The sequence below is a fragment of the Plodia interpunctella genome, chromosome 15 (assembly GCF_027563975.2).
Source record: "Plodia interpunctella isolate USDA-ARS_2022_Savannah chromosome 15, ilPloInte3.2, whole genome shotgun sequence".
NCBI classification, from domain to species: Eukaryota; Metazoa; Arthropoda; class Insecta; order Lepidoptera; family Pyralidae; genus Plodia; species Plodia interpunctella.
In genome coordinates this window covers 7,986,595-8,011,802 of record NC_071308.1, presented here as the reverse complement: position 1 = coordinate 8,011,802, position 25,208 = coordinate 7,986,595, and the positions used below count along the sequence as shown (strand labels likewise).

The 25,208-nt window shown below is 35.5% G+C and overlaps 3 protein-coding genes across 7 annotated transcripts; 1 reads left to right on the top strand and 2 right to left on the bottom strand.

Annotated features, from left to right (window-relative positions):
* The first annotated feature begins 218 nt into the window (after positions 1 to 218).
* On the top strand, positions 219 to 12,189 carry Cog1 (Component of oligomeric golgi complex 1). Of its 2 annotated transcripts, XM_053755498.2 has the most exons (15): positions 219 to 538; positions 799 to 966; positions 1,099 to 1,247; positions 1,602 to 1,756; positions 2,111 to 2,339; positions 2,808 to 2,940; positions 3,615 to 3,787; positions 4,193 to 4,365; positions 4,958 to 5,084; positions 6,237 to 6,471; positions 7,323 to 7,665; positions 8,309 to 8,749; positions 9,574 to 9,753; positions 10,054 to 10,087; positions 11,009 to 11,146. In XM_053755498.2, exons 1-14 carry the CDS (start codon positions 402 to 404, stop codon positions 10,075 to 10,077), a joined length of 2,667 nt encoding a protein of 888 aa, XP_053611473.1. In that variant the 5' UTR covers positions 219 to 401; the 3' UTR covers positions 10,078 to 10,087; positions 11,009 to 11,146. The 2 variants fall into 2 exon arrangements, with proteins under 2 accessions (XP_053611473.1, XP_053611472.1); XM_053755497.2 differs by lacking the exon at positions 10,054 to 10,087 and having other exon boundaries at positions 11,009 to 12,189.
* A 160-nt stretch (positions 12,190 to 12,349) lies between these two features.
* Positions 12,350 to 16,202, bottom strand: LOC128675815 (prisilkin-39-like). 3 transcript variants are annotated; one of them, XM_053755503.1, is made up of 4 exons: positions 16,067 to 16,202; positions 15,170 to 15,437; positions 13,104 to 13,166; positions 12,350 to 12,709 (listed from the first exon to the last, which is right to left on the bottom strand). In XM_053755503.1, exons 1-4 carry the CDS (start codon positions 16,076 to 16,078, stop codon positions 12,411 to 12,413), a joined length of 642 nt encoding a protein of 213 aa, XP_053611478.1. In that variant the 5' UTR covers positions 16,079 to 16,202; the 3' UTR covers positions 12,350 to 12,410. The 3 variants fall into 3 exon arrangements, with proteins under 3 accessions (XP_053611478.1, XP_053611477.1, XP_053611479.1); XM_053755502.1 differs by lacking the exon at positions 16,067 to 16,202 and adding an exon at positions 15,918 to 15,965; XM_053755504.1 differs by lacking the exons at positions 13,104 to 13,166; positions 16,067 to 16,202 and adding an exon at positions 15,918 to 16,024.
* A 2,975-nt stretch (positions 16,203 to 19,177) lies between these two features.
* Positions 19,178 to 24,063, bottom strand: LOC128675814 (uncharacterized). 2 transcript variants are annotated; one of them, XM_053755500.1, is made up of 3 exons: positions 23,581 to 24,063; positions 19,756 to 20,921; positions 19,178 to 19,488 (listed from the first exon to the last, which is right to left on the bottom strand). In XM_053755500.1, exons 1-2 carry the CDS (start codon positions 23,919 to 23,921, stop codon positions 19,787 to 19,789), a joined length of 1,476 nt encoding a protein of 491 aa, XP_053611475.1. In that variant the 5' UTR covers positions 23,922 to 24,063; the 3' UTR covers positions 19,178 to 19,488; positions 19,756 to 19,786. The 2 variants fall into 2 exon arrangements, with proteins under 2 accessions (XP_053611475.1, XP_053611474.1); XM_053755499.1 differs by having other exon boundaries at positions 19,178 to 20,921.
* Positions 24,064 to 25,208: the final 1,145 nt, after the last annotated feature.

Genomic DNA, 25,208 nt, shown 5'->3' with positions numbered 1-25,208 from the left:
ACGCGGCGACTGAGCGCTAGCTAGGCAGGGTGGCGCGTAGTAGCAAGCGATCCGCAAAATGTTGGTATATATACTCACATATGCCAAATAGCTGACACTATTTGTATTGCATGTACGTTTTGTGTACCTATGTGGAATTCATGCACGCATGACATCTACGCTCGCGTCCAAAAAATTAAGAAAACTTTAAAAAAATATGATATGACGGAGGTTGATGACATTGACATCTGAGCCGAGTTGGCTATTTTTTAAGTTTGTGTTATTTTGATGTAAAAATATATATTTTTATAAATAGAAAGTACTCTGTGGCTATAAATTTAGTACTTATTATCATAACATGCTCACGTACATAGTTAATTGTATTACTAAGTAAACCTGGCCCGGCGAAAAGTCACAGGAAAATGTCGCAGCCTAATTTACTAGACATTAATCCTGAGGAATTGTTCCAAAACTATTTTATCAGTGATGTTGACCAAGTTCAGAAGAAATTACAATATGAAATCGAGAGGAAAAGAGAAGAATTACGTGCTATGGTTGGGTAAATATCGAGTATTCTGGGTTTAAACAGTCGAAAATCAATTCTCTCTCATTTGTGCGCCTTCCTGGTTCTTTCTTTAGCTGTTAAGCGAGCGAGCCCTGGGTCCGCTCTCCCACTTTTTTTCTACACTTCGCATTGCGGCAGCCTTCTTTTTTGCTCCTTCTGCTGTTTATAAATCTTATAACATGATAATAATATAAAAAATAAGTATATTTCTTTTTAGTCTATGAAGTTTTGTATATCTGTGTTGGAAATTACAGGGAGAGATACCGGGATCTAATACATGCAGCAGATACCATAGAGGAGATGAAAGTGACTACATCAAGCACCCTCAATCACATCACTGAAATGATAGGCGCATGTAGAAATCTACACAACACACATTTGGTGGGGTTCAAGTTTTATAAGAAGCCAGAACAATTACAGAGGTATTTCAGTCTGATAATAAAACAACATAAGAAATGCTTATTAGTTGATTGCAGAGTCATTATTAACTCAAATAATTGAGTTAGTTATTAGATTATATTTATATATTCAACACTAATCAAACTTTATGCCAGCTTTCAGTTCAATGCCAACCCAGCCCAGAGCATATCGTTGCAAGTTAAACTTTTGTTAGAGATTCCAGAAAAGATATGGACATCAATTGAAGTCGAGGATTATGTGAAGGCTACACAGCTGTTTATCATGGCCAGACATATCAATACGGGTAAAACTCTTAGATACAGATGCAGTATATTAATTCTTTATCCGTAATCTAAATGATCTAAAAATTTGTATTAATTAATTGACCGAGCGAGAGAAGCGAGCGATGTCTACAAATCAACTTGAGGCAATTATACATTTTTTGGATGTATTTGTTTGTAATGTGATAACTTTCAAACTGTTGGTCTTATTTGGATGAAATTTGTTTGGATCTATTGATATAATTTTTAAGTTTGTGGGGCAAAATATTGCATGTCAAAACTCATCAAAATTTATTGTGTTCGCGAGGTCTAAGTTTGTGGCGAACAACTAGTTTAATGAACATTTTACTGACGGAAAATGTACTATTCTGTTTCAGGTTTAAAATTACAAATGGGAGGTACCAGTGCCAAGCCGGAAATGCAGTCAATATGGAGACTGGTCCAGCAGCAGTGGAACTCAATATCCAACTTTAACCAGACTATCATAGATGTCTGCAGAGAGAAACTCCAAGATGTTGACATTACAGTAGAGGTATAATTGCTGCAGAAATACATGTTTCCAGCGCGTTCGAGGTGTGATGCTGTGAAGCCAGGGGTCAGCATAAAACTTAAATTTCGCCTGCCTGACGTCAACCTTCCTTGGGAATGCTATTGTTACCTTTTAGCTGCCTAAGCTAACATACCTTTAAAATCTTGCATTTGGAAATTTTTGTATCTATAAATTGAAAATGTCTTGTGTGTCCTTCTTTCATAATTAAACACATACATATTGTGTTAACGCGAATTGGCATTGTCTACCAGTCAACCGTAAGACCAAACAGAAATAACAATGTGGTGTGATGATGTGCGTTTAATAAATAGAAAACTAACTGACTAGTTTTTCCAGGTTGCTTCTTCATGTCTTGTCAGTCTATATCTTCTGGACTCGCAAACAATGGTGGAACTCCTCAATACATTGATAAGTTTACAAAGCAACAGCAGTCTCAAGTCTACTCTGGAGTTTGATTTGACCAAAATCTTGGAAGGAGACGTCAAAGCGCAGATAAAGGATAAAATTGTTAATGGAGTTAAGATTGTGTTGAAGACTGTTGTTTTGGTCTATGCCTGTTTTGTGGGTATGCATATAAATTTTTTCTCTAATATTACTCCTTTAATCTTTAGACGACCTCAGTGGCGCAGTGGTAAATTCCTTGCCTCTGAACCGAGAGATCCTGGGTTTGATCCCTGGTCAGGTCATGATGGAAAATAATATTTTTCTGATTGGCCCGGGTTTTGGATGTTTATCTATATAAAATATAGTATTATTGAGTTAGTATCCCATAACACAAGTCTTGAACTTACTAGCTATCGAGGCTAGCTCAATCTGTGTGATTTGTAATAATATATTATTATGTGTATATCTGTTTTTATATTTGGCTCATATTATTGCCTGGCCCGAGTGCCCAAACACCTATACTCAGGCCGATTTGATGGCAGCTGATGAAGACATACAAGTGGCTCAGTTGCGTAACTTCTTTAATGATTATCTGTCACATTTGAATGGTATTGTTATTATGTTAAAAAAAGAATTGTATCTGTTTCAGACAATATAGGCGGAGAAGTGAAGAACAAATTGCAGAAATTGTTTAGCAAACATTCACAGCCCCTTATAGAATTAGTGAAATTCACGGATACGGCTGGATTGAAATTACTACCATCAGGAATTTCAACTTTTAGGTATTATCTTTATTATTCATCTTGATTATCGATACACTGTCTTCGAAAATGCTGGTTTTAAATAGACATCATAATGACTACACAATACTCACGAATTCGCGCCAGCATGTGACAGACATCTGAGTTCGGCGACAGTGTGGAGCAGGCGTTATATATTCTTTTAAGAAGAGGGGTTCGTGTCTGTCTGTATGTACGCGATAAAGTCAAAAATGAATGGATTTTTGTACTGTTTTTACCAATAGACAGTTTTATTATCCGAGTGAAGCTGGCACGGGCGTTTATTTTCTCTACACAAGAATTTCTTAAATAATATATAACTAGTTTTACACACACTTAGCTTAATAAGTATGTTGTAAACTCCGTGAAGAGATTGTATGATATACTAACGACTCGCCCCGGCTTCGCACGGTTACGATATTACACGTGTAAACCTAATCTTCCTCTAGAATTACTCTATCTATTAAACAATCCACATCAAAATCCGTTGCGTAGTTTTAAAGTTATTTTTTCGGGATGAAAGGTGCCCCATGTCCTCCTCCGTACTTCAAACTATATGTATGCAAAATTTCAATAAGTTTGGATGAGTAGATAGAGCGTGAAGAGGTAACAAACAAACTTACTTTCGCATTTATAATATTACTTAGGATTTGTTGTGAAATTTCTAATGTTTTCAGATTAACCCCTCAAGAGCCGATCAAGTTGTTAATGTCAAGAGAGATAACTGATTGCGTTCAGAAGTGGGGTGTGTGGGTGAAGTCCTTCATCGAGGATAGCGTTCAGAAGTTGTTGCAAAACATTACTAGGGTCAAAGTCCTGCATGAGATCAGAGAAGATTCATTTCGAGTTGGTGAGTGTAATATTAAATTTATTTAAGTTATAAACTTTATTGTACAAAATATTAAATTTTGGATGTTGAAGGAAACTTTTTATATACTTTGTGTGCCCCAAGGCTTCGTACCTCGTAAGTGCTTATCCATGTATCAAATTTGGTCAAAAACAATTCATCAATCACACATCCTCACTCGCAACCAAACTGTCGCTTTTGTTGTAATAATATTTGTAAGATTGACATGGCGTCTTACTGACTTAACGATATGCGGGGCTGAGGCAGACGAGAGGGGTGCGCGGTTCCACCCACGACCCACTCTTTTTCGGGACGTCGGTGCACCTTTCATTGTAGCTGTGTACAAGATAATACTCCGAGTCCTTCCCTATATTTGTTACGTAGTTTTTACTTGAAAATCTATTTCAGAAACCCCATCAAATTGGTCCACAATTTGCTCCGCTCTCGCCATACCTGAAGTCCATGTATGGTGCCACTACTTCCAACCTCTATTAACGGCCAGAGTGAAAGCAATCATAGACAACCGCTGGGTCAAGATCTATGACTCGTTCAAGACGCAGATTCTCATTGATATGACTAAGGTATGTGTATATTTATGGCTTAAAAATATATATTTGTTGGAACCGATAAAACAAAAACAACAATGTGTAATAAGGAGGAAGATTTGTTACATGTCTTGCTGGAATGTGGTCGATATTCTGCCCTACAGATTTTTAGTCAAATTGCCCGTGTGTAATGGATTTCTGAATATAGTGTTGAGCAATCCATTATCACAGGTGGCTAAATCTATTTATATCTTGTAGACAAGCATTATGAAAGCTAGATAAGTTTATATTAGAGATCCCCCATGAGGCTGACAAAGTGCACTGAAGCCTTGTCAAAAATTTAGAAGAAGAAAAAACCGATAAAACTATATTTCTGAGCCTATTTGTGCTGTTCTTTATTCAGCTATGGAAAAACAATTAGTATAAAGAGGAGCTCGAATGACGCAGTGGTTGCGCTCTGCCTGTAATAGTGGCGGTTAAGTCACTCTCACAAAGGTTGGTCATTGGCTGGGTGACCATGTAATCTTGAACTCCTCCGTGTAGTACCCATATAGAGCGCAACTGGCATGTAATTTTTTATAACCTTTTGTATGTGTGATTTTGAAAACATGTTATCTCCCTTATTCAGGTATCTTCGGAAAGTGAGACAGAGAAGGAATCTGACATAAACTGGTATGTGTGGAAGGACCTCATAGGGGAGACTGTTATTGAGTCCAGGAATGATGTCATCAAAGTCATGAACTCTCTCATGAAAGGTATGATTTTTTAACCCCTTGACGCAAAAAGAGGGGTGTTATAAGTTTGACCGCTAAGTGTGTCTGTGTACATGGCATTGTAGCTGATGAGCTAACAACGGGTGAACCGATTTGGATGCGTTTTTTTTTTAATTTTGATAGCTAATTATTACGCGGTTCTAAGATAGGTTTGATCAAAATCGGTTCAGCCGTTCAAAAGTAGTAGCGAAATGAATATTTAAAGTCGGGGTTTTTTTTTTTCGAGGTCACACTGTCTTTTCTATTTTTACATTGCTTTTATTTAACTTGTGATGTGTCTTTCGTGTGACATATTGTTATTATTATGGAAGGCGAAGGCCTAATGTTAAAATCAAAATCAAAATCAAATCATTTATTCAGAAATTAGGCCTTCACAGGCACTTTTTCACGTCATATTCTAAATTAAATTATGTTTACCAAAGCTACAAACTACTAGCATTTCGGAACGACCACTGCTGAGAAGAAATGCCGAAAGAAACTCATTCAAACAGTGTTGGTCCCTATTATGCCAGAAGGGCTTACCATTTTTTAAATATAAATTTATGTATAATTTTTTATCAGTAATATAACAATGTAAGTACACAATAAAGTACATGGTCAAAAGGTAAACTGAAACATATTATGATTGTGATCAAGTGCTGATGAAAGGAAAATGTATATATACCTATATATATATATGTATAATTAACCAAACAGGTGAAGGCGGCCATAGGCTGCAGTGATACTAGCCTGTTTGCCTTTTTTTATTTATAACTAGCGGTCCGTCCCGGCTTCGCTCCTGTGAAATCACAATAAATTATACAATACTTCATCGGGAATCACACAATCTATTAGTGAAAACCGTACAAAAATCCGTTCTGATAGTTATCTAGTTTATAGCGTCCATACAGACAGACGCGACATGGGGATTTCTTTTTATAATACAGTAGACGTTGCCCGGGGCTTCGCTGCCGTGGAAAATTTGATATAGCCTATAGCAATCTTGGATAATGTACCCTTCTAATGGAAGTGAAAGAATTTTTGAAATCGGTTCGGTAGTTTCGGAGATTACACGCCTCAAACATACAGACTCACAAACGCTTACCTCTTTATAATAATAGTATAGATATAAGGATTATTTGTATGTATTCTTAGACATGGCCCGCCAAGATCGTGGTTTCAGTCCTACTTTAGAGAAACTCTGTCAAAGCCTAGACAGCGAACTGCAGAAGCTTCTAGAAGACTTGAAGGTCTATCTCTATCAGGACAAGAAGAACAAAGACGGAATTCTGTTCTCTTATGACGAAGAGGAGGACCTGGATCAGATGTATATTGATAAAGGGGATATTGTGGTGTTCTTGAGGGATGTCGCTGATAAAAATATACAGAGGTGAGTAGCACATCAAGTTACCCTGCATTAACTTCTATGGCGCGGTAACAGCGGCGAGTTTGCAATGAATTTGGGTAGGTTGACGTGCTGTTGACTGTACATTCAATAAATATAAATATATACTTCTATCGCACAGATTGAGTTAGCACCAAAGTTCGTCACGTGTGTTACAGGTATCCGTGACGAATTTTAACTCACTCCCGCTTAATATAACTATATTTTATAACATACACATATATACGTCGGAGAGATACAGAAGGAAAGTACCAAAATAATAATAACAATATGGCGAACTCTACAGGGATGTTAATACGAACTGTGTTACCGATACTCTCAGCAAAGATAAAAAAATATATAATAAAGTTAGCACTCCCTGGTATAGATAAATATCCAAGACTCAGGTCAATCTGAAAAATCATTTTAAATCTTGACCTGACAGGGGATCGAATCTCCGGCAAAGCTATTGTAGTAATGTAGTCAATAAATAAGCACATTATTTAGTATATTTAGTTTCATTGCGGTTGTAAACACGCGACACAAGAAAGGTATTTCGGAAGAGCAAAATGGAGGATAGTGGACACACACAGCGCCGCTGCGGACAGAAAAAGAACTACTAGGGTTGCATTCCATTCTTCCCATCAGCTATGGAGCTGAGATGTTATAAGCCAAACTTATTTCAGATTAATAATCCAATATGTTTTAACTTGTCTAAATTTCATCAAAATCGGACTAGTAGATTACGTGATAGAGTGATACACATCCGAGATAAATGGGAAAACGTATATAAATATAGTTGTTTCAGTTTGTTTTTGTATGATTTTTAAAATTTAAATAAAAATATATTTTTACAGCATGTTGCAATACATAAAGGTGTGTTTCGAAGAACAGACGTTACAATCGACAGACATACAAAGAAAAATAACTGCTATCTACACGGCGAGATTCATTCAAGCAATACCCAACCTTATGCCACATTTACGCAAGATCTATATTCCCGAACAGAACCACCTGGAGTTTGAAAATATCGATGACAATGCCAGCAAAAGGTGGTCGAATTTATGCGATATGTTAAAGGAAAATTATATTTATTGTTGGAGCAAGTGGGTCGATATTGCGATGGCTAAAGTGCAGGACTTGACCAAGGATTTGCCGCAAGAGTTTACTTTGGAAGCCAATGTCGATTACTTGATGATGGTAAGATTTCTTCTTTTAACTTGACAGTAAGAAATGTATAAAAAACCAATAAATAAACAAATAAATGTCACTACAATTAATCAGTTTTAATTACATAATTTACATTTTTTTTATTAGCAGAGACTATATTGACAGAAAACTAGAGACAAAAATAGAAATGCTACCAAAGACAAATAATAGATTAAGGCATAAATTACTTTAAAGTACTTACCATTATTAGGGATCTGCACAATATGTTTTATTCTTCAACAAGTCTATGTTTCCTGTGTTATTCTTATTCATTCCCAATTACTTCATAGCCTCTAGTTCCTCACGCCCCAACGTTCCCACGCAGTCCAACCGTCTTATTTTTATTAGCTTTTATTTAACTATTATGATAAGCATGACATGATGGTGCAAGCAGGAACGGCCCCATACGCGGGAAATCCTCAAAGGTTTACTGCACGGACACATTGAATGCAATAAGATCTCTCTGACAACAATAAAGTCTCGTGTCAAAAATGACATTTTAAAATAAATAAACAATGGTCTTACTTTGACCTAATAAGTTCGTAGTGAAATATGACTCAAGATCGTACAGTCTTTGAAGAACGAGACAGGTATGTGTACATTTTTGTAACATTTTTGTAAACATCTTTTACAGCAATGGGACGTAATAAAAATCGAAGAGAAAGACGAAGAAGGTACCTCAATAGAATCCATAATTAAAGTGCCCGCCGGTCCTTCACTAAAACTACAAGAATTCCTTTATTCCAATAGCCGAATATTAGACGAAGTTGTCCCCCACACGTTACCTGTCGAAATCCACACGATGTTCATAGAAAACGTTACGAACATCACTCTCGCACATTACGACAAAGTCATAAGAGGAAACGAGACGGATATAAACCAGAGATGCGCGCTCCAATTGCTAATGGACGTGAGGCATTTGACGATGTTATTGGTGCCGCGGGAGAACAAGAAATCTATGGAGTTTTCGCAGAATATTTGCGAGTTTTTACGACAGAAGATTGATCCGTTCGACTATGACGTGTTCTATCCTTACATTCAGACTAATTTGAAACGATCTGTTCAAAGAGTACAGGTATTTTTTTTTTTGTATTTAACTGTGTTTGAATTACAGATATGCTTACACTGATGATATTCCTCTTCACGTGGATTACGGGGCGACTAAAGGATGAAAGGAAAGCCTTTACATTTGGTAGGCAAAAACAATCTCAAAGAGCGTTGGCGTCAGGCAGTTGGCCGGTCATAAAGTCACAGTATATGTAATTTTCAAGATTGAGATTTGCGCAGACTTCCGTCTTCTAGGCGTTACGGCCGTGAATGAAATCGGGACAGAAAGGTTTAAAACCATAATCGAAACAAATCGTTACTCCACTAGAAATTATACATGCCAAAAAATTAAATGGGGCTACCAGTACCTATTACTGAATGTGCATAGTGAAAACATAAAAAATCGAAATCCAAAATGTCTCCAAAAAAATCTATAAAAATTGGTTATAATACTTGGAGTGTGCCACCTGACTACTACGCTTCGTAGTAAAGGTAGATTCAGTGCAGCGGTTCTCACAAAGTCGATTTTCATTGATAAATTCTGGCAATTCTTTTTTATTTATATAGTTTTTGCCTATGCCAGGGTCATTGCACACGAGAGCGAGAGAACACGATAAAATATGAATTGAAATAATTGGAGTTTCGAACTACGTCCATAAATTCGTTGTTATTTTGGGATAAACGCAAACCTCAATAACTTTGGTGATAAACGATAATATTAAATTTTGGTTACTCACATGTATTAATAGGTTCTTTAATATTAAGCCTTTAATTTTTTTGGCATAATTAAAAATTTATGGTGTATATGTATAGCATTTTCTATATCCATTATCTATTTGTTTGTATTTTCAGACCCTCCTAGGCAGTCTAATCCTTCATCATGGCCAACTGACTGGTATAATCGGGTCCAAACCGGTTCTATCCGGTGGGAGTGGAGACAAAGCGGCCGGATTGCTAGCGTCGAGCGACTCCCATTGGTTCTCGCTTCTGCCGGTGGCGGCGCCACCGAGCCATAAGAAACTAGATAAACCGGTTAGTTGTTTTTTAACTAAATATTATTTATTATAATTTTGTACATTAAGGGTTTTAGAACTTAGGGATGGCCTTTACCCAGTTGGACGGTTAAAAAAATTCAAAAAATATGAAATTAAGACAATGGTAAAATTTGTTTTAAATAAAATTTGTCTTTTATTAAGCGGTCGCCATATAATATCGAATAATATGACTATTAAATTACGAATGATGCTGCTGTTATGCCAATTTAATATAGGAGTAAGTATTATTAATTATTCACATTATTTTATTTATACTTTTGTAATTTTCTTGAAACAGAATGAAGGTGTCTTCATACTGTGAAATTAAACTGGTATGAAAAGTTTGGCCTTGGAATTAACATATAGCAATATATATTCTGATTTTTTTTTGGAGTGTATACTAATATTAATTTAATAATGTGTCATAATGATTTAACTTTCTGTCACTCGTTAAATTTTTTGTGTAATTCAACAAATCAAGAATGCGAACTTTAACTTTTTTTTAACAACTCCATTTATTGCATGTTTGTATTTTAAAACTTCACATACCTAGCAGAATTGACACAAGGACATTTTTAATCCCACGTAAATCCCGAATAATATTATAAATTGCGAAAGTAAGTCTGTTACCTCTCCACGATTTTTCTATTCGATTTTATTGAAATTTCGTATAAATATATAATAAAGTAGCACGATGATATGGTACCTTTTATCCCGGAAAAAGCACATTTCACTTAAGAAATTTACGCGGGCGAAGCTGTAAGCAAGGGCTAGTCCAGGAATAAAAAAATCTAATCTATCTGATATATATATGAATAATGATATGTTTGATTGATTGATAGAGAATTCCATATGGCGTTAAGTCCATAATTGTACATATTTATTGTAATTTTATTACACGAATAAACTCTGCGAAGTTCAGTACCTAGGTATTATGTGTATTCTTGAATGACGACCTCGGTGGCGCAGTGGTAAAGTACTTGGCTCTGAATCGAGAGGTCCCGGGTTCGATCCCCGGTCGGGTCATGATGGAAAATGATCTTTTTCTGATTAGCCCGGGTGTTAATATAGAAAGGTATTTGTTATAAAATATAGTATCGTTGAGTTAGTATCCCATAACACAAGTTTCGAACTTACTTTTAGGCTAGCTCACTCTGTGTGATTTGTCCGTATATATTTATTTATTTATTAATGTTGTATTAAAAGACGTAAAAACGTTTTAGCTAAATAAATAATATTATTCTATTTTTCAGTCAAAGAAGAAGCAATCAACGGCAAGTCCCAGCAAATCCAAGTCGGAACTGTCAGAAATAATGACAAAATCATTGCCACTGAACTTCGCGAATGCCCGCTCTGGCGCGGCGTCCTTTTTCAACTCTATGACTTCGGATTGGTTTAGTAGTTCATAGGCATTTGATTAGAAACTGTGTGACTACTGCCACTAGATGGCGGTAGTCGTAAAAGGCATGGTGCCTGTAATGCCAGCTCCACACTGTCGCCGAACTCAGTAAGTACTTCGTACAACAGGATAGATGACTGCGAAATACCTGACAAACAATAATAAACTCAATTCGCAAGGTACTAGAGACTATTTTAGAAAGTTATTATAGACAGGAGACGAAAAATTTGTCTTGGTGTAACCCTTTCTTAATTTAATCATAAATTTTGGACACCAACGCGAATGCGTGAACATTGCGTAGTTAATATGACTGCTATTTAAGGCAATGAAAAAAACCAAGCAATGTATATAGAATCTGTCAAAGTTTGGCAAACTGTTCGACGACAGTGTGGAGCCAGCATAAGTGACTTGGACAAAATCTGACACCAGCTCGAGAAGACTTCAAAAGGTAGGTAAGGTATATCATGGCATTATCAAACAATAGGTAATAATTCACTGTCGTAGTCAAAACGATTTTTTACAGTCTATCATTACAACAGCCACCCGTTCAGCACATGCCTTCCTTATAGATGGATAAGGGATAAGGGCAATGACCCACCACGCGAGCTTTATAAGGAGTAGGAAATTGTTGTAGTTGTTGTGTGTCTTTCATTCCACCTAATGACCACGACCCTCAACCATGAGGAATACGACTATGAAGAAGAAGACTAGACTAATTTAAACACTTGCTAAACACATTATCCTGCCATATTAAGATGGTATTTAAACACGTTCAAGGTCATATATTTTGTCGAACATGTTTTTATTCTATGCGCTGTGTTATCATCTCCAACACATCGTCAAGTAGTAAGACTATTTTTTCATTACAATATGGCCGTACTTGATTATTATTATATTGGGATAAAAATTATTCGATTATATTTCTGTTACAGTACCTATTTGAGTTAATGATAATTTTATTTCGTTCCCGTATTGTAATTATATAAATGCATTGAAGTAATATAATGTAATTCTAATAAATTATTATAAATTTTATGATTTGTTTTAATCTTTTTTACCTGTCAATTTACAGTTACAGTCACCAAATTGGTTATTGACTCGTAATTTTAAAGCTCAATTTAGCTTGAAAAGGTTCTAAACTATAACAAGTTCTAACCAGTCAGTTGCAGGTTTTCAAATAAATGAAACAAATGTGTAATTAAATTAAAATATAATAAAACAGTGCAGGTACATACTTCTATAATATAATAAATAAACTATTTTACGTCTTTTTCTGTTGAAGCGCTCTTTTCCCCCACTTTTCTGCCCAAGAGCCTAAAGTTATCATTATAACCGTCATTGTAACCTCCGAAATAGTTGCCGCTGCCCTGGTAAGGGTTATACCCGGGCCGGTTTTGGTTGTATCCGGGCCGGTAACCAGGGTATGTTCCCGGGTATGAGTTGCCTGGGTATCCGCCTGCGCCTGGGTATCCTCCGATAGCGCCTGGGTAACCTCCGTTGCCCGGATAACCAGGTCTGCCGTCAAAACCTGGCCTGTTATAGTTTGGTCGATAACCTGAAAAAAAATTGCTTATTTTTTGTAGAGATTTTTTATGTAAGTCTGATATTATGGATAAAGAAATTGCTAATCACGCTATTAATATTTCTCAGGAAGTCGTGTGTATCATTCCACGTAATTGCCACGACCCCCTGCCATGAGTAATACGATTATAAGTAGAATTGTTAACAATTACTTCGACACAACTTATACAAATAATAATGTATTTTTTAATTGTTTTTTACGATACGAAATATAAAACTGGAAAGGCGAATGATTTTGTTTCATTGAAATAATGAGTTTTGTGTATTTGATTTAAGGTACTTTATCCTTCACGGGGTAGACAAAACTTAGAATTAAGAGTTAAGTTTTTACGAAAATTATGGTATTGTTATACACAATGATAACAAACCTCCGTAGCCAGGGTATCCTGGTGCTCCGAAGCCTGGGTTTCCTCCTAGGTAACCACCGTAACCTACGCAACAAACAATATTTTTCATAAAAAAATATTAGTTACTATAGTGATTTTTATTATATTTATTATATCATTTTGGGATACTGTTATGATTTATTTCGATTCTAGTAGATTAGTTTTAAATGAACCTGCCATATTGAAATATGTTTAGTTATAGACATCATTATTTATTTACCGCATATTTTTATCTAAATACTAGATGTTGTCCGGGGCCTCGCTTCCGTGGGAATTTTGAGATAAAATATGGCTATATTTTAATAAAAATTCTTCAAAAATTCAAAAATTCTTTCACCATCAGAACTCTTTTACTTTTTTAATGGTGAAAGAATTTTTGAAATCGGTTCGGTAGTTTCAGAGATTACCCGCCTCAAACATAGTCACAAACGCTTACTTCTTTATAAATAATAGTACATATAGGTAAAACAGAAAAATGTTGAGCATTTGTTTTGCCAAAAGTAAATACGATGGGCCACCGGCAAGAAAGTGCCCGTGCTCCACCCAGGTGAACTTAGCAGGTGAACCACGACCGACGTCTGATAAACAATAGCAACATAGAATATTGTCCGTGACCCTGGATAAGTTCTATTATAATGCAACTTTTTCCCGCGTTCAGGAGCAGTTTACAGGCGTGGCCTTTCATTGAATATGTACATTGTACGTACAGATATGTGAATCGATTGTGTTCATATGTGATTCGGTTCAGAAAATCCGAGAATATAAGACCCAATTTGATACCTATATATTGGACAGACATGCCTGTGAGGCGAAAGGCGATAACAAAAAATGCAAGTAAGTATACTTTATTAATTTATATTACTTCTATACTATTATTATAAAGAGGTAAGCGTTTGTGAGTTTGTATGTTTGAGGCGGGTAATCTCCAAAACTACAGAACCGATTTCAAAAATTCTTTCAGCATTAGAAAGGTACATTATTCAAGATTGCAATAAGCTATATTTTATCTCAAAATTCCTACGGGAGTGAAGCCCCGGGCAACATCTAGTATTATTATAAGGAGGTAAGCGTTTGTTAATTTTTATGTTTGAGGCGGGTAATCGTAACGAACGAAACTAACAAATCGATTTCAATATTTCTTTCACCATTAGAAAGGTACATTATTCAAGATTGCTATAGGCTATATTTTATTTCAAAATTCCCACGGGAGCGAAGCCCCGGGCAACATCTAGTATTTCATAAAAATAAGGTAAAGTACATGACAAACTATTTTGCCGCGCTGGTTGATTTATGTAAGTACCTACTTATTTTGAGTGCTTGTCCTAATATATTATTATATATTAATATATTGTTATATATGGTAAATATATATAGCCATTAATATAATGCAAGTGTATCCCCAATTTCATCGTATTTACATGTCGAGATTTAATCGTAATCATAACTTAGTAATCGTAATTAATATTATAAATGCGAAAGTAAGTTTGTTTCTTACCTCTTCACGGTCTATCTACTCAATCAGTTTTATTGAAATTTTGCATACTTGTAATTTGAAGTATGGAGTAGGACATAGGTAGGTACATAGGTACCTTTCTTCCCTGAAAAATTTACGCGAGCGAAGCCGCGGGCAAAATGCTAGTAATTCATATAGGAATGTAACGTTACTGAATGTAAATATTGGTTTAGTGCAGTCTACCATACCATAAGACCTTTTTAGGTTAAGTACATAATATTTTGTGAAATGTGTTTTATATACCTATACCTACTTATAACAAACTGCCCATCCCAGTTCGCGCTTCTAAAAATATACAAAATTATCCCTTCGGCCGTGTACAGAACCGGAGTTCCGGAACTGGTTCTTATACACTTAAACCTTCAACAGAAATCATATCTAATGGTGAAAATTGTACCAAAATCCGTCTGTTCGTTTTTGAGTTTAGCGCGTTCATGGGAACAGACAGACAAACACGACAAGGGGATTTCTTTTTATAATATGCAAGGATGTTATTTGTGGCACAATGTCTGTGCTTAAAACATAGATAACTCACCTCCACTTACACCACCCGGGTATCCACTACCACCGAATCCACCCGGATATCCGCTTGCACCCGGATAGCCACCCGGGTATCCGCCATATCCACCGCCATACCCCCCTCCGATACCCCCCCCGTAGCCGCCATAACCTTGGTTATAACCTGCTTGGTACCCGGGTCTCAGCAACCCATAGCCGCCGCTCCGTCGAGTTGTGTCCAATTCACTGCTGTTTTCTCCTAAAGCTTTTGCTGTTGCTATTGAGCATAGCAATATTGCTATTTTCTGAAAAGATATGAGAGTTTGTTATTTAATTTTCATGTGAAATCCCATGGTATCTAATAAACGGTGTATAAAAAGAGTGACAAATCTTGTTCTACTTATTTTTTAGGATTCCGTAGCTAAAAAGTTAAAAACGAAACCCTTATAAGATAGGATCACTTAGTTGTCCGTATCTATGTCTATCCGTTTTTCTAAATAACGGGTAGTGGTTCAATCCAAACTTTAAATTCATATGATATAATGAGAATTACGCTCTCTTTTTGTGGTAAGAAAATTAACTTTTAAGTAAGTTAACGCTCTTAAAAGATCATTTTTGTCGCATAAGTATATTAGTACGATTTCACAAGGGAATCACAACCAATAGAATACTTCTCGTTGACTTTAGGCAAGGGTTTCGTTTTTATCTTTCGAGGTAAAGAACCTCAATTAAATTATAATAAAACACCGGATTAGGATGAACAATATAACGAACGAACAACTCACAAATTCACAAAAAAAGAACAAAACAAACTTCATAAATAAACCAAATCGAACACTGGCATGAAAAATATATCATCGAAAAATAATTTAATTTATTCCTAAATCCGATTTAAAATTCGCATCACTACAAAACAATATTCAAATTATCTCACCATAAAACTCATATTTAAATTAGACGCGCAAGCCTCTCGACAACATATAGGCAGAATGAATTTGTCTTTGTATTGTCGACTTTTATATGAACAGACAGATTGAGTCCCAGGGTTTTTGTGTGATGCTATTTATCTAGTGTTGTTATAGTATAGCATAATTATAGCCGCCGAAAGAAAATGTAACATTTCCTGTCAGTTCTTGTAACTTTTACAGGAACATAGTTGTTATGTGTAATGATTGTTGATATCAAAGTACTGTTGTCTAATTGATTTGGGAACTGTCTATAAAAAACTGCGATTTTGTTTCATTTTATACCCATTGTTTCTTTTAATTACATTTCACGAGACAACTAGTTCTACTTGTATGGTACATAGAGAAATAGTTATATTTTTATTTTATGTTCATGAGGCTGGCAGTGTGGCATTCACACTTCACAGCCCAAAATTGATATTTTTTATCTAATATACCTATAGACATTTACTGACATCATGGGATCCGCTGATTGCCGCTGATATAAAATTTTCGGGTTACCTATAGTTGATCAGTCACAACAACTATAATATAGGTAAGCCGATAAATGCCTATTAAAATGTGGCAAAAAATCCAAGGCCGATAGGTTGTCGAAAATTCACTCTTAATGTTTGGAATGAATTAATAGGTACGTGACAAACAAACTTATAACTCAATTTTTCGCGCCTAGACCAACACGAAAGGGAAAATTGAAGGCAAATTAATATTTTGCTCACAGATTAGGCGCTATGGGAATAGGTATATTGTCCGTTATGGCTTGTAAGTAATTGTTTAATATTTAACAATGAATATACGGAAGACCATATACGTAGGTACTAATAGTCCCGTAAGACATTTAGACAAGGATAATGTGCGAAACAAGCATTGAATAATAAGGGTTTTATGAATCATTTGTCATTTCATATCGTCATATGTTATTCTTATATGGAAACTCGTCTGGGATGCATTTTTTTACTGTTCTTCGTGGAACATAATGTAAAAATTAGTTTTAGTCCACTTCGCGTCTTTTTGTTGTGCGCAAAGCTCGGGGTTAACCTAAAAAAAATACCTTATGAGATTGGGCTTCGCGTTCTTCCTGGAGCCCACATGAACGAAGAGCGCCTGCGAAAAATAGGTGCGTTTCGTGGAATAGGCTGCTAGGTGCTATTCGCCAGGTGCTCTAAGTGGAATACTGAATTAAAGTTCATCAGTAGTATAACAGTATTTCTCCAACGACAACATGACATGTCACGGTTTATCTTAGAAAAATAAATTATGTTTATTTACAGCTTGTGGTAAAAATTAAATTTTTCTAAAATAATGTTCTGTAGGTATATTCTGTGCAATGAACCCAGTTCGCCATCCGTCGCATCCTAGAACGACTTATTTGCACATTACTCAGTCAGTGTTAATACGTTCCCATTCTCATATAAGCATGGAGCCGTAACGAAGAGATTTTATTGCGCTCTAAAATGACGTCACAGGTCTATCTCGCCTAATGTAATATTCGCGTGCACGTCCCGGGAATTCGCTTATATAGCTTTATACCAGTTACGACCGTTAAATTTTACCTAAAAAGTGTCGGCGACAATTTTTCAGTTTTTCCCATTTTCCTGCGGGGTCAATGTCTTTCTACATAAAAGAGTTTACGTGTATGAATAAAGGTGCGAGTACATTGTTTTTATTATAGGTTAAAAGTTAAAGCACAACGTTTCAGGAAACATATTTCGGTGTTTTATTTTGCCACAAGTAGATCTTGGTACTAAGATCGTCAGTATGGGTACAGTCTAGGGGTCACACTGGCTGTGGTGACCACATACCATTAGGTGAGCATACCTCATCTCTGTGTCTGTGTGCGTGCTTGACTTTCGTCTATCATGTCTATAAGCTGTTAAACAAATAAATATACATACCTATTTCCATTTTGTATTATCGAGCCATCGTGTGGACTCGGTGTTTTAAACTTTTTGTTTCATGCAATTTGTGGTCGTCAAACTTTAATATATTTGATTGACCATAATTTATGGTAGATACACTTTTTGTCACGTACCTATATGTATCATATTTTTATTTACTTAAGTACCTACCTACAAAGGTTGTTGACTGAAGGTGGCGTGTGTTTCCGCCCTAAAATAGGACCACACCAAAGTGGATATCGTACGCGGCGTCTAAAGGCACACAGCTTTGGAAGCTGACAGCCAACAACCGTATTCCCAATGTTGGTTGGCGTCAGATAGGCGGCCGGTCATAAAATCAGTGCCGAATCTACAAAGTTTTAAGGTTATTGTTTACGCTGACTGGGTTTCGCGGCGTGACAGCTCCGAGCGCAACCGGGAATATGCCAAAATGAGAAGCAAATGTAATGTGAACCAGCGTTATTCACCTCTAAAAAACCCTTAGCTCAGCCAAGCTATATTATAATGAGGGCTGAGTGTGCGATGAAATAAAATAGGACCGCTCAACATCAACAGCATTCCCAGTGGCAGCATCACGAAGGTAGATTTTGATACATTTTAATAGAGAGTATTATATCAAATATATATTTTTTATGTCAAAGTCATGGTCAAAAAGTAGGTAATATTATACTTATTAATTTAATTGTATTATCTCGGCGGCAACTACCTATTATTTGTACTAAATGGATTCAAAATAAAAAAATGTTATCAAAATTACAAAATTAACCAGCAATGTTTAATAGATCTAGCATTGCATCGGTAGAAAATTCTAAAAAGTAGCTACCTCAATGGAATTCAGTTAATTAGTTCCTCTGATGTAGGGTGGCAACGTTTTAAGTATTTTTAGGAAACACAGATTAAAAAATCCCCTTTGCAGGGGATTATTATGGACTAGTGGCCCGCCTTGGTTTCGCACCAATACAACATAGGTACATGTTATTATTATAACAACCTTCCTCTTGAGTCACGTGTGTAATCGGCGCGTAGTTTTCAAGATCTAACCTACCTACCTACCTATAGGGACAGATAGCGGGAAGCAATTTTGTTTTATATTATGTAGTGATGCGAAGGGGATTATTGGACAAAAATTCCCTTCGCTGAGGATCGTATTAGAGGATTTCTGCAATAAGCCAAATTGTCACTTACCTTCGTCAAACATTAAGGAACTCCTAATACCATCTCCTTCAAGCCATTATGGGAAAGATTGCCAAAAAGTATTTTTGTGTCCACCATGTCTTTGATCAGAAACATTTGAAAGTTGAGGGGAGTAAGAACAGACAAAAAAATGTTCAGAGATTCTAAATTTAAACAGCTGGCGGCCGACATAAACTGAAGGAACGTAAAGAAGTACACGTAGGTACACTATTTAGTGAGCAGTAGACATTCATTGTCATAAAATACAGCAAATTCCAATTCTGTTTTATTATTTCGATTTCGGTGATCGTCTTCCATCTGGCCTGTGTGTATATTTATGAAGTTAATATTCGGTTTTTCCATGAAAACATAAACATAGTACTGGAATATAAACAGCTTTAACTCAGGTAGGTACCATTTTTAACTGTAGGACTCTTTCGTCTTAATTTATTTAAACAATAACGTTTAAATCGGGCTACAATCGAGCATTATATATACCAACCTGGTGTCAATTCATTGTCAAAAGAAACCATTAATAAACGTGCTATATGCAATTCATACAATATTTTTACACCTGATTAAGTACCTACTTTATTTGGCGTAGTCTCTACCAAAAATCTGCTATCCTTTAAAATTTTTTGGCATTGTCTGTGCTGAACATTCGGTATACGTTAAAACTTTGTATTTCGCTTTCTCCCCCATTTTTTTTTTATTTTTTGACATTTCTTTCTGTGTAGTCTGTACTAATGGTTTGTTATATGCATTACTTGCATTAGTTTTTACTGGAAAATCGTTATTCCTATACTTATTCGGCGCACGTTCTACATAAAATCTGTTGTCCCTTAACATTTCATTCAGAGTAATCTCAGGCTCCAAACAATTTTTTTTCTTCACTCCTTCATTAGGCGTAGTCGTTTTTAAAACTCCGCCATCCTTTAACATTTTATTCGGCATAGTCTGTACCGAAAATTCATTGTATGCTCTTTCAATTGGAGTACTCATAACATAAACTCCGTTATCCCTGTATACTTTGTTCGCCGTGGTCTGTATTGAAAATTCATTATGCGTTACGCGTTTGTTTGCTACATCATCCTGAGCTGTCTTTGCCAAAACTCCATTATCCACGTATACTTTATTTGGTTTAGGCTCAAAAAAATCTTTACCCCGTAATATATAGGTCGACGTAGTCTGTACTGAAAATTCGTTACCCTTCGCTCCGTTTTCCCTTAATACTTCATTCCGCGTATTATTTACTAAAACTCCGTTATCCTTCACTACTTCATTTGTCATAGTATATGCCAGCAGTCCGTTATCTCTTACTTCTTCATTTGTCGTAGTATTTACTGAAACTCCATTATCCCTTAATACTTTATTCGGTGTAGTATGTGCAAACAGTCCGTTATCATTTACTACTTTATTCAGCGTAGTATTAATAAAAACTCCATTGTCCCTTACTCTTCTATTGATCGTAGCATTTCCATAAAGTCTGTCATCTCTTGTTATTTCAGTGGGCTTATCTACCGAAATTCCATTATCCCTTACCACTTTAATCGGCGTAGCTACTACTCCATTCGGCGTAGTGTTTGCCGAAACTCCATTATCCCTTACCACTTTATTCGACGTAGTTATTACTTCATTTGTTGTAGTATTTTCCGGAATTCCGTCAACCCTCGCTACTTCGTCAGCCGCAGTATCTTCCAAGTTTCCGAAATCCCTTAATACTTTATTAGGCAGAGTCGTTTTAACAAAGGCCAATCTGAAATGATAACAAAAATTACTAATCTACTTAAGACCATAAAAACAGCCGACCAAAAATAATTAATAAGTACGACTAATATACCTAATTGTAACATAATTATTGTTATTTTAATAACATAATTAATACGATATATGTACTAATGTGAATACTTAAATTCACATTTAATATCATAAATAAATAAATAAACGGAATTAAGTGCAGCTGCAATAAAAAGTGAGAATCAATACAATTGTAACTTTCCAGAAGGACAAACTAAACCTCAGCCTTGCCAAATTTATTAAACAGCAGCGACACAGAAAAAAATGCAACCAGTATTAGATGGTAACCCTACTCCGATGGAAATGTGTTGATTCTACCTCCATTGTTCTTCCGTTCGAGTCTCCGCGATTTTTGCCAGCCACTCGGAACTAGTCTCGACAAAAGACACATTTAGATTCACCCAGCCAGACTTGGTGCGGCAAAAAAATACTAGGTACTAATACTATTACTGTGGAGTTAGTAGTTAATTATCTATGGTATGGGTAACAAATAATATTTTAGCTTTTAGAAAAGCATTAGTTATTTTAACGTAATTTATTTAAAAAAACATATCAGACAACTAAATAATTGTTGTTTTCTTTTATTTTTAGTACAAATTCAAAACGTTGTTACTAAATTAAGCATAATGTATTTATATGATGTATGTATGTAATTGTGCATGTATGATGATATATACGGGTAGAAAATGGGGTACTTTTTACCCCAGAACTTTCTCCCAAACTTTCTACCGGGAATCGAATCGCTGACGAAATAAATGATTAATGGTTGATTGCTATCATAATCTTAACTAAGACTATAAATGTGAATAATATAAATGTAAAGTAAAATTTTTTTTTAAATTGTGCATGTATACCTATAATGTACTTTCAAGTACGGAGAAAGACATAGAATACTTTTTTTCGTCCCGGAAAATTAACTATTACCGTGGATCATTTACGCGGGCAAAAGTTAGAATTACTACATAAAAATCAACTCAGACAAATTACATAAAGTAACAAAATATCAAACTGAAACACAAATGATTGAAGCTCACTTTTGTGAATTAATAACTTCCCTCTCCCCTTGTTTATAAAGCGTCGTTTCTGAAAGAATCTGAGACTTAAATGAGAACTTCTAAAAGGCACTAGGAGGTAAAACTTTCCACTTTAATAGAATGTTGTGATGTATAATCTTCACTTTGTAACGACTTTATCCCGCGATGAAAAACAATTTCTCTCGTATTAGAGGCGCAAAATTGGGTTTTCTAAGACGCTCAGCACCGATGACGGGATTTTTCCCGGGTGAACCAAAAAATATTATTTATTATATTTTTTTCTAAAAATAACAATTATTACCAGTAATTAATGACAATTATTTACTTTAGACTTTACAAATTGAATAGTAAAAATAAAATTACAAGATTGATACGATCAATATATTTAAATAGTTTTATTTTATTTAGTGGTGATCAATGTCGCCTAGTATATTATTGTCCGTAGACGAAAATATGTAAATTGTAAAACTTTGATTTTTAATTTTAAGCAAACATTAGATTTCTTGATTTTTTCAAAAAAATCTGCATTTTTCTCTGTTTGCAATTAATAAATTCCAAATTACCGGATCGATTTTAATCGGATTTAGCACAGCGATATTGATGAAATGTGAAACTTACAACAAAATATTTTATTGAAGAAACTAAGTTTTCAATCTTGCCGGGAAGAAACCCATCTGTATTCTGCACAGATTTTTTTAACAGATAAAAAATAACACGTCCCGAAAGAAGAATGTACCACTTTTGTTTTTTTACACACTTTATTACACCTATTCGGACAGATTGGGGTAATTTTTACTTTTTAGAAAAATGGCCAGCTAATTTTATATTGTCAGGAGCTTAGATCAATATTACTTTTTATTATTTAGGTAGTAAGGAAGGCGTTCTGTTCTTATAAATAAATATATTAGGACAAATCGCACAGATTGAGTCTAGACAACAATAAAGAACAATCAAGTCTAGACTTCGTGTTATGGGATACTAATTCAATTATTATCCCGACCCGGGATCGAACCCGGGACCTCTCGGTTCAGATCACTTTACCACTGCGCCACCGAGGTCGACAAATGTAATGTCGTTATTATTCTTCCAAATGCAAGTTTATAATTCAATTTGGATGTCTATTTATATATGTTTGTTATAGAATATAGTATCGCTGAGTTAGTATGCCATAATACAAGTCTCGAACTTACTTTGGGGCTAGCTCAAACGGCGGTATGTTCTACAGATATATGTATTTCATTCCAGATTTACATAACTAACGGCTATGACTGTTTTAGTTACCAATACCTATATTCAACAAAATACAATCCTGAATATATTTCTTCATTAAATTGATTTTGTATGATTGGTGATCAATATGAAAAATAAAAACTAAACCCATCATTTTTTCCAAAAAAAGCTAAAAGGTAAACCGCATCGAGTGCCTTTTTCTTTTGGCAAAGGAAATTAGAGAACTTGAAATACGTAACAAAAGGAAGTGAAGACGAAACTTAATTAGGCCTTTATTATAAAGACCATAAAGTCTAAATTATGTCTTAGGAAATACCTATATAGCTGACAATAAGACGAAAACTATAAAATTACCTTGCTGGCTCTGAAGCTTGCATCGAACGCAAAGATGGTGTTACGTAAATACCTCCCATAGGTGGATATAAAGGTTTGAATGGTTTCAGATCCTTCTTCTGTTGTTTCTTCATCGAATCACAATTCGGGCAAGGACAGACAATGCTGATTTTCCCATCTTTTATGTCAAGAATCTTCTGGGGGGAATAGCCTAAGCATTTGAAATGTGCCCAACATGCACACTTTCCCTTGCACTGTATACCACTTTTGTCAGCGACTTGCAACTTGCAAATTCTACATGGATTTGTTATATTTTTCGGCTGATTGTATTTATTGAGGAAGTGTCTCGTGATGTGTTGCATCCTGTCAAGTTATTGTGAATGGGATAGGCGCACGGGGCTGAAAATTTTTTACGCTCGTAAATTACATCTTGATGAATTTGACCGGGTTTCGGTTACAACAATGACGGTTAATGATATGACAGATTTCATACAGTCTTCCGGACCAGAGATAAGATCACAATGTCTCCGAATCGAAAGGTTTGACGTTGTTTATATCATGGTATGCGGCCAGGATTTTTGTGATTATATTGTATAAATGGCGCATGGATTTAGTAAGTACCGGAGTACATACTAATTCCATGAAATATATGGCAATCGATTTAAGTACTGTATCTGAGTGCGAGTGCTTTTGCCAGAAAAAATCTACATAGGTACTTTCCTATTTACAATTGAACCACCAATTACTGACTTCCAATAGACAAAAACCTTTGTGTAACATTTGTACCAAAGTTAAAGGAGAAAAATATTTTCATTCAGAAATCAAGGTTATAACTTAGATAACGAATTTTAACGTACTGGATTTTTTGCCATTGTAACACTACTTAATGTTCATGATTGATTGGTAAACGCGATGAACGCTATGTTCATCTGTGAAACTGGCAACACAACACCCGGGTTTGCCAGTCAAGACACAATGAATTTGTCTTCTACGTTTTATATGTGTGTAGTAAGAGAATACCATAGTAACCCTTACAGTTAGATTACATAGCGAACTTAATGGATAACGTTTGATCACCAAACGAAATATAAGTGACGATGAATTTAACAACCTATATGGCATAGGTTACTACGCAGTACGATAGTCTTGGGTTCGATTCCCTTACCTGCGCTGATAAATTGTCGTAATTACGTCAGAGATTGCTGGTTCTGGATGTGTTGTGCTCACTCCATCAGACACACGATGCATAAGTATTTACTAAGACTGTGAGCCGCTGGGTATTGTCCATTTATTTATAATTGGGTCGGACATAATTAAAACTTGCGGGTAAGAGTGCCGCTTGAGATAATTGGTAGGGAAAGCGGAAAAACAGGAATTAATGTGGCACCATCAAAACACTTCAGATGAGCTTAATTAAGCACCCACTCAGAAGCTTTGTTTGTTGAATGTTGTTCAGCGAAGCTTCGGTATTTGAATTTGAAGACGATTCATTGTTTTATAGCCACTTAATGCAAGTCCCCGGTGTGAAAGATGAGGTGTTATATTTTATGCTTCTCAAGAAAAGACAAAACGAGTAAATTGTGAAAATATTGACACCATATTGTAGCTAACTACATTCACAAATGATAGAAGAACATATCTAATCTAAT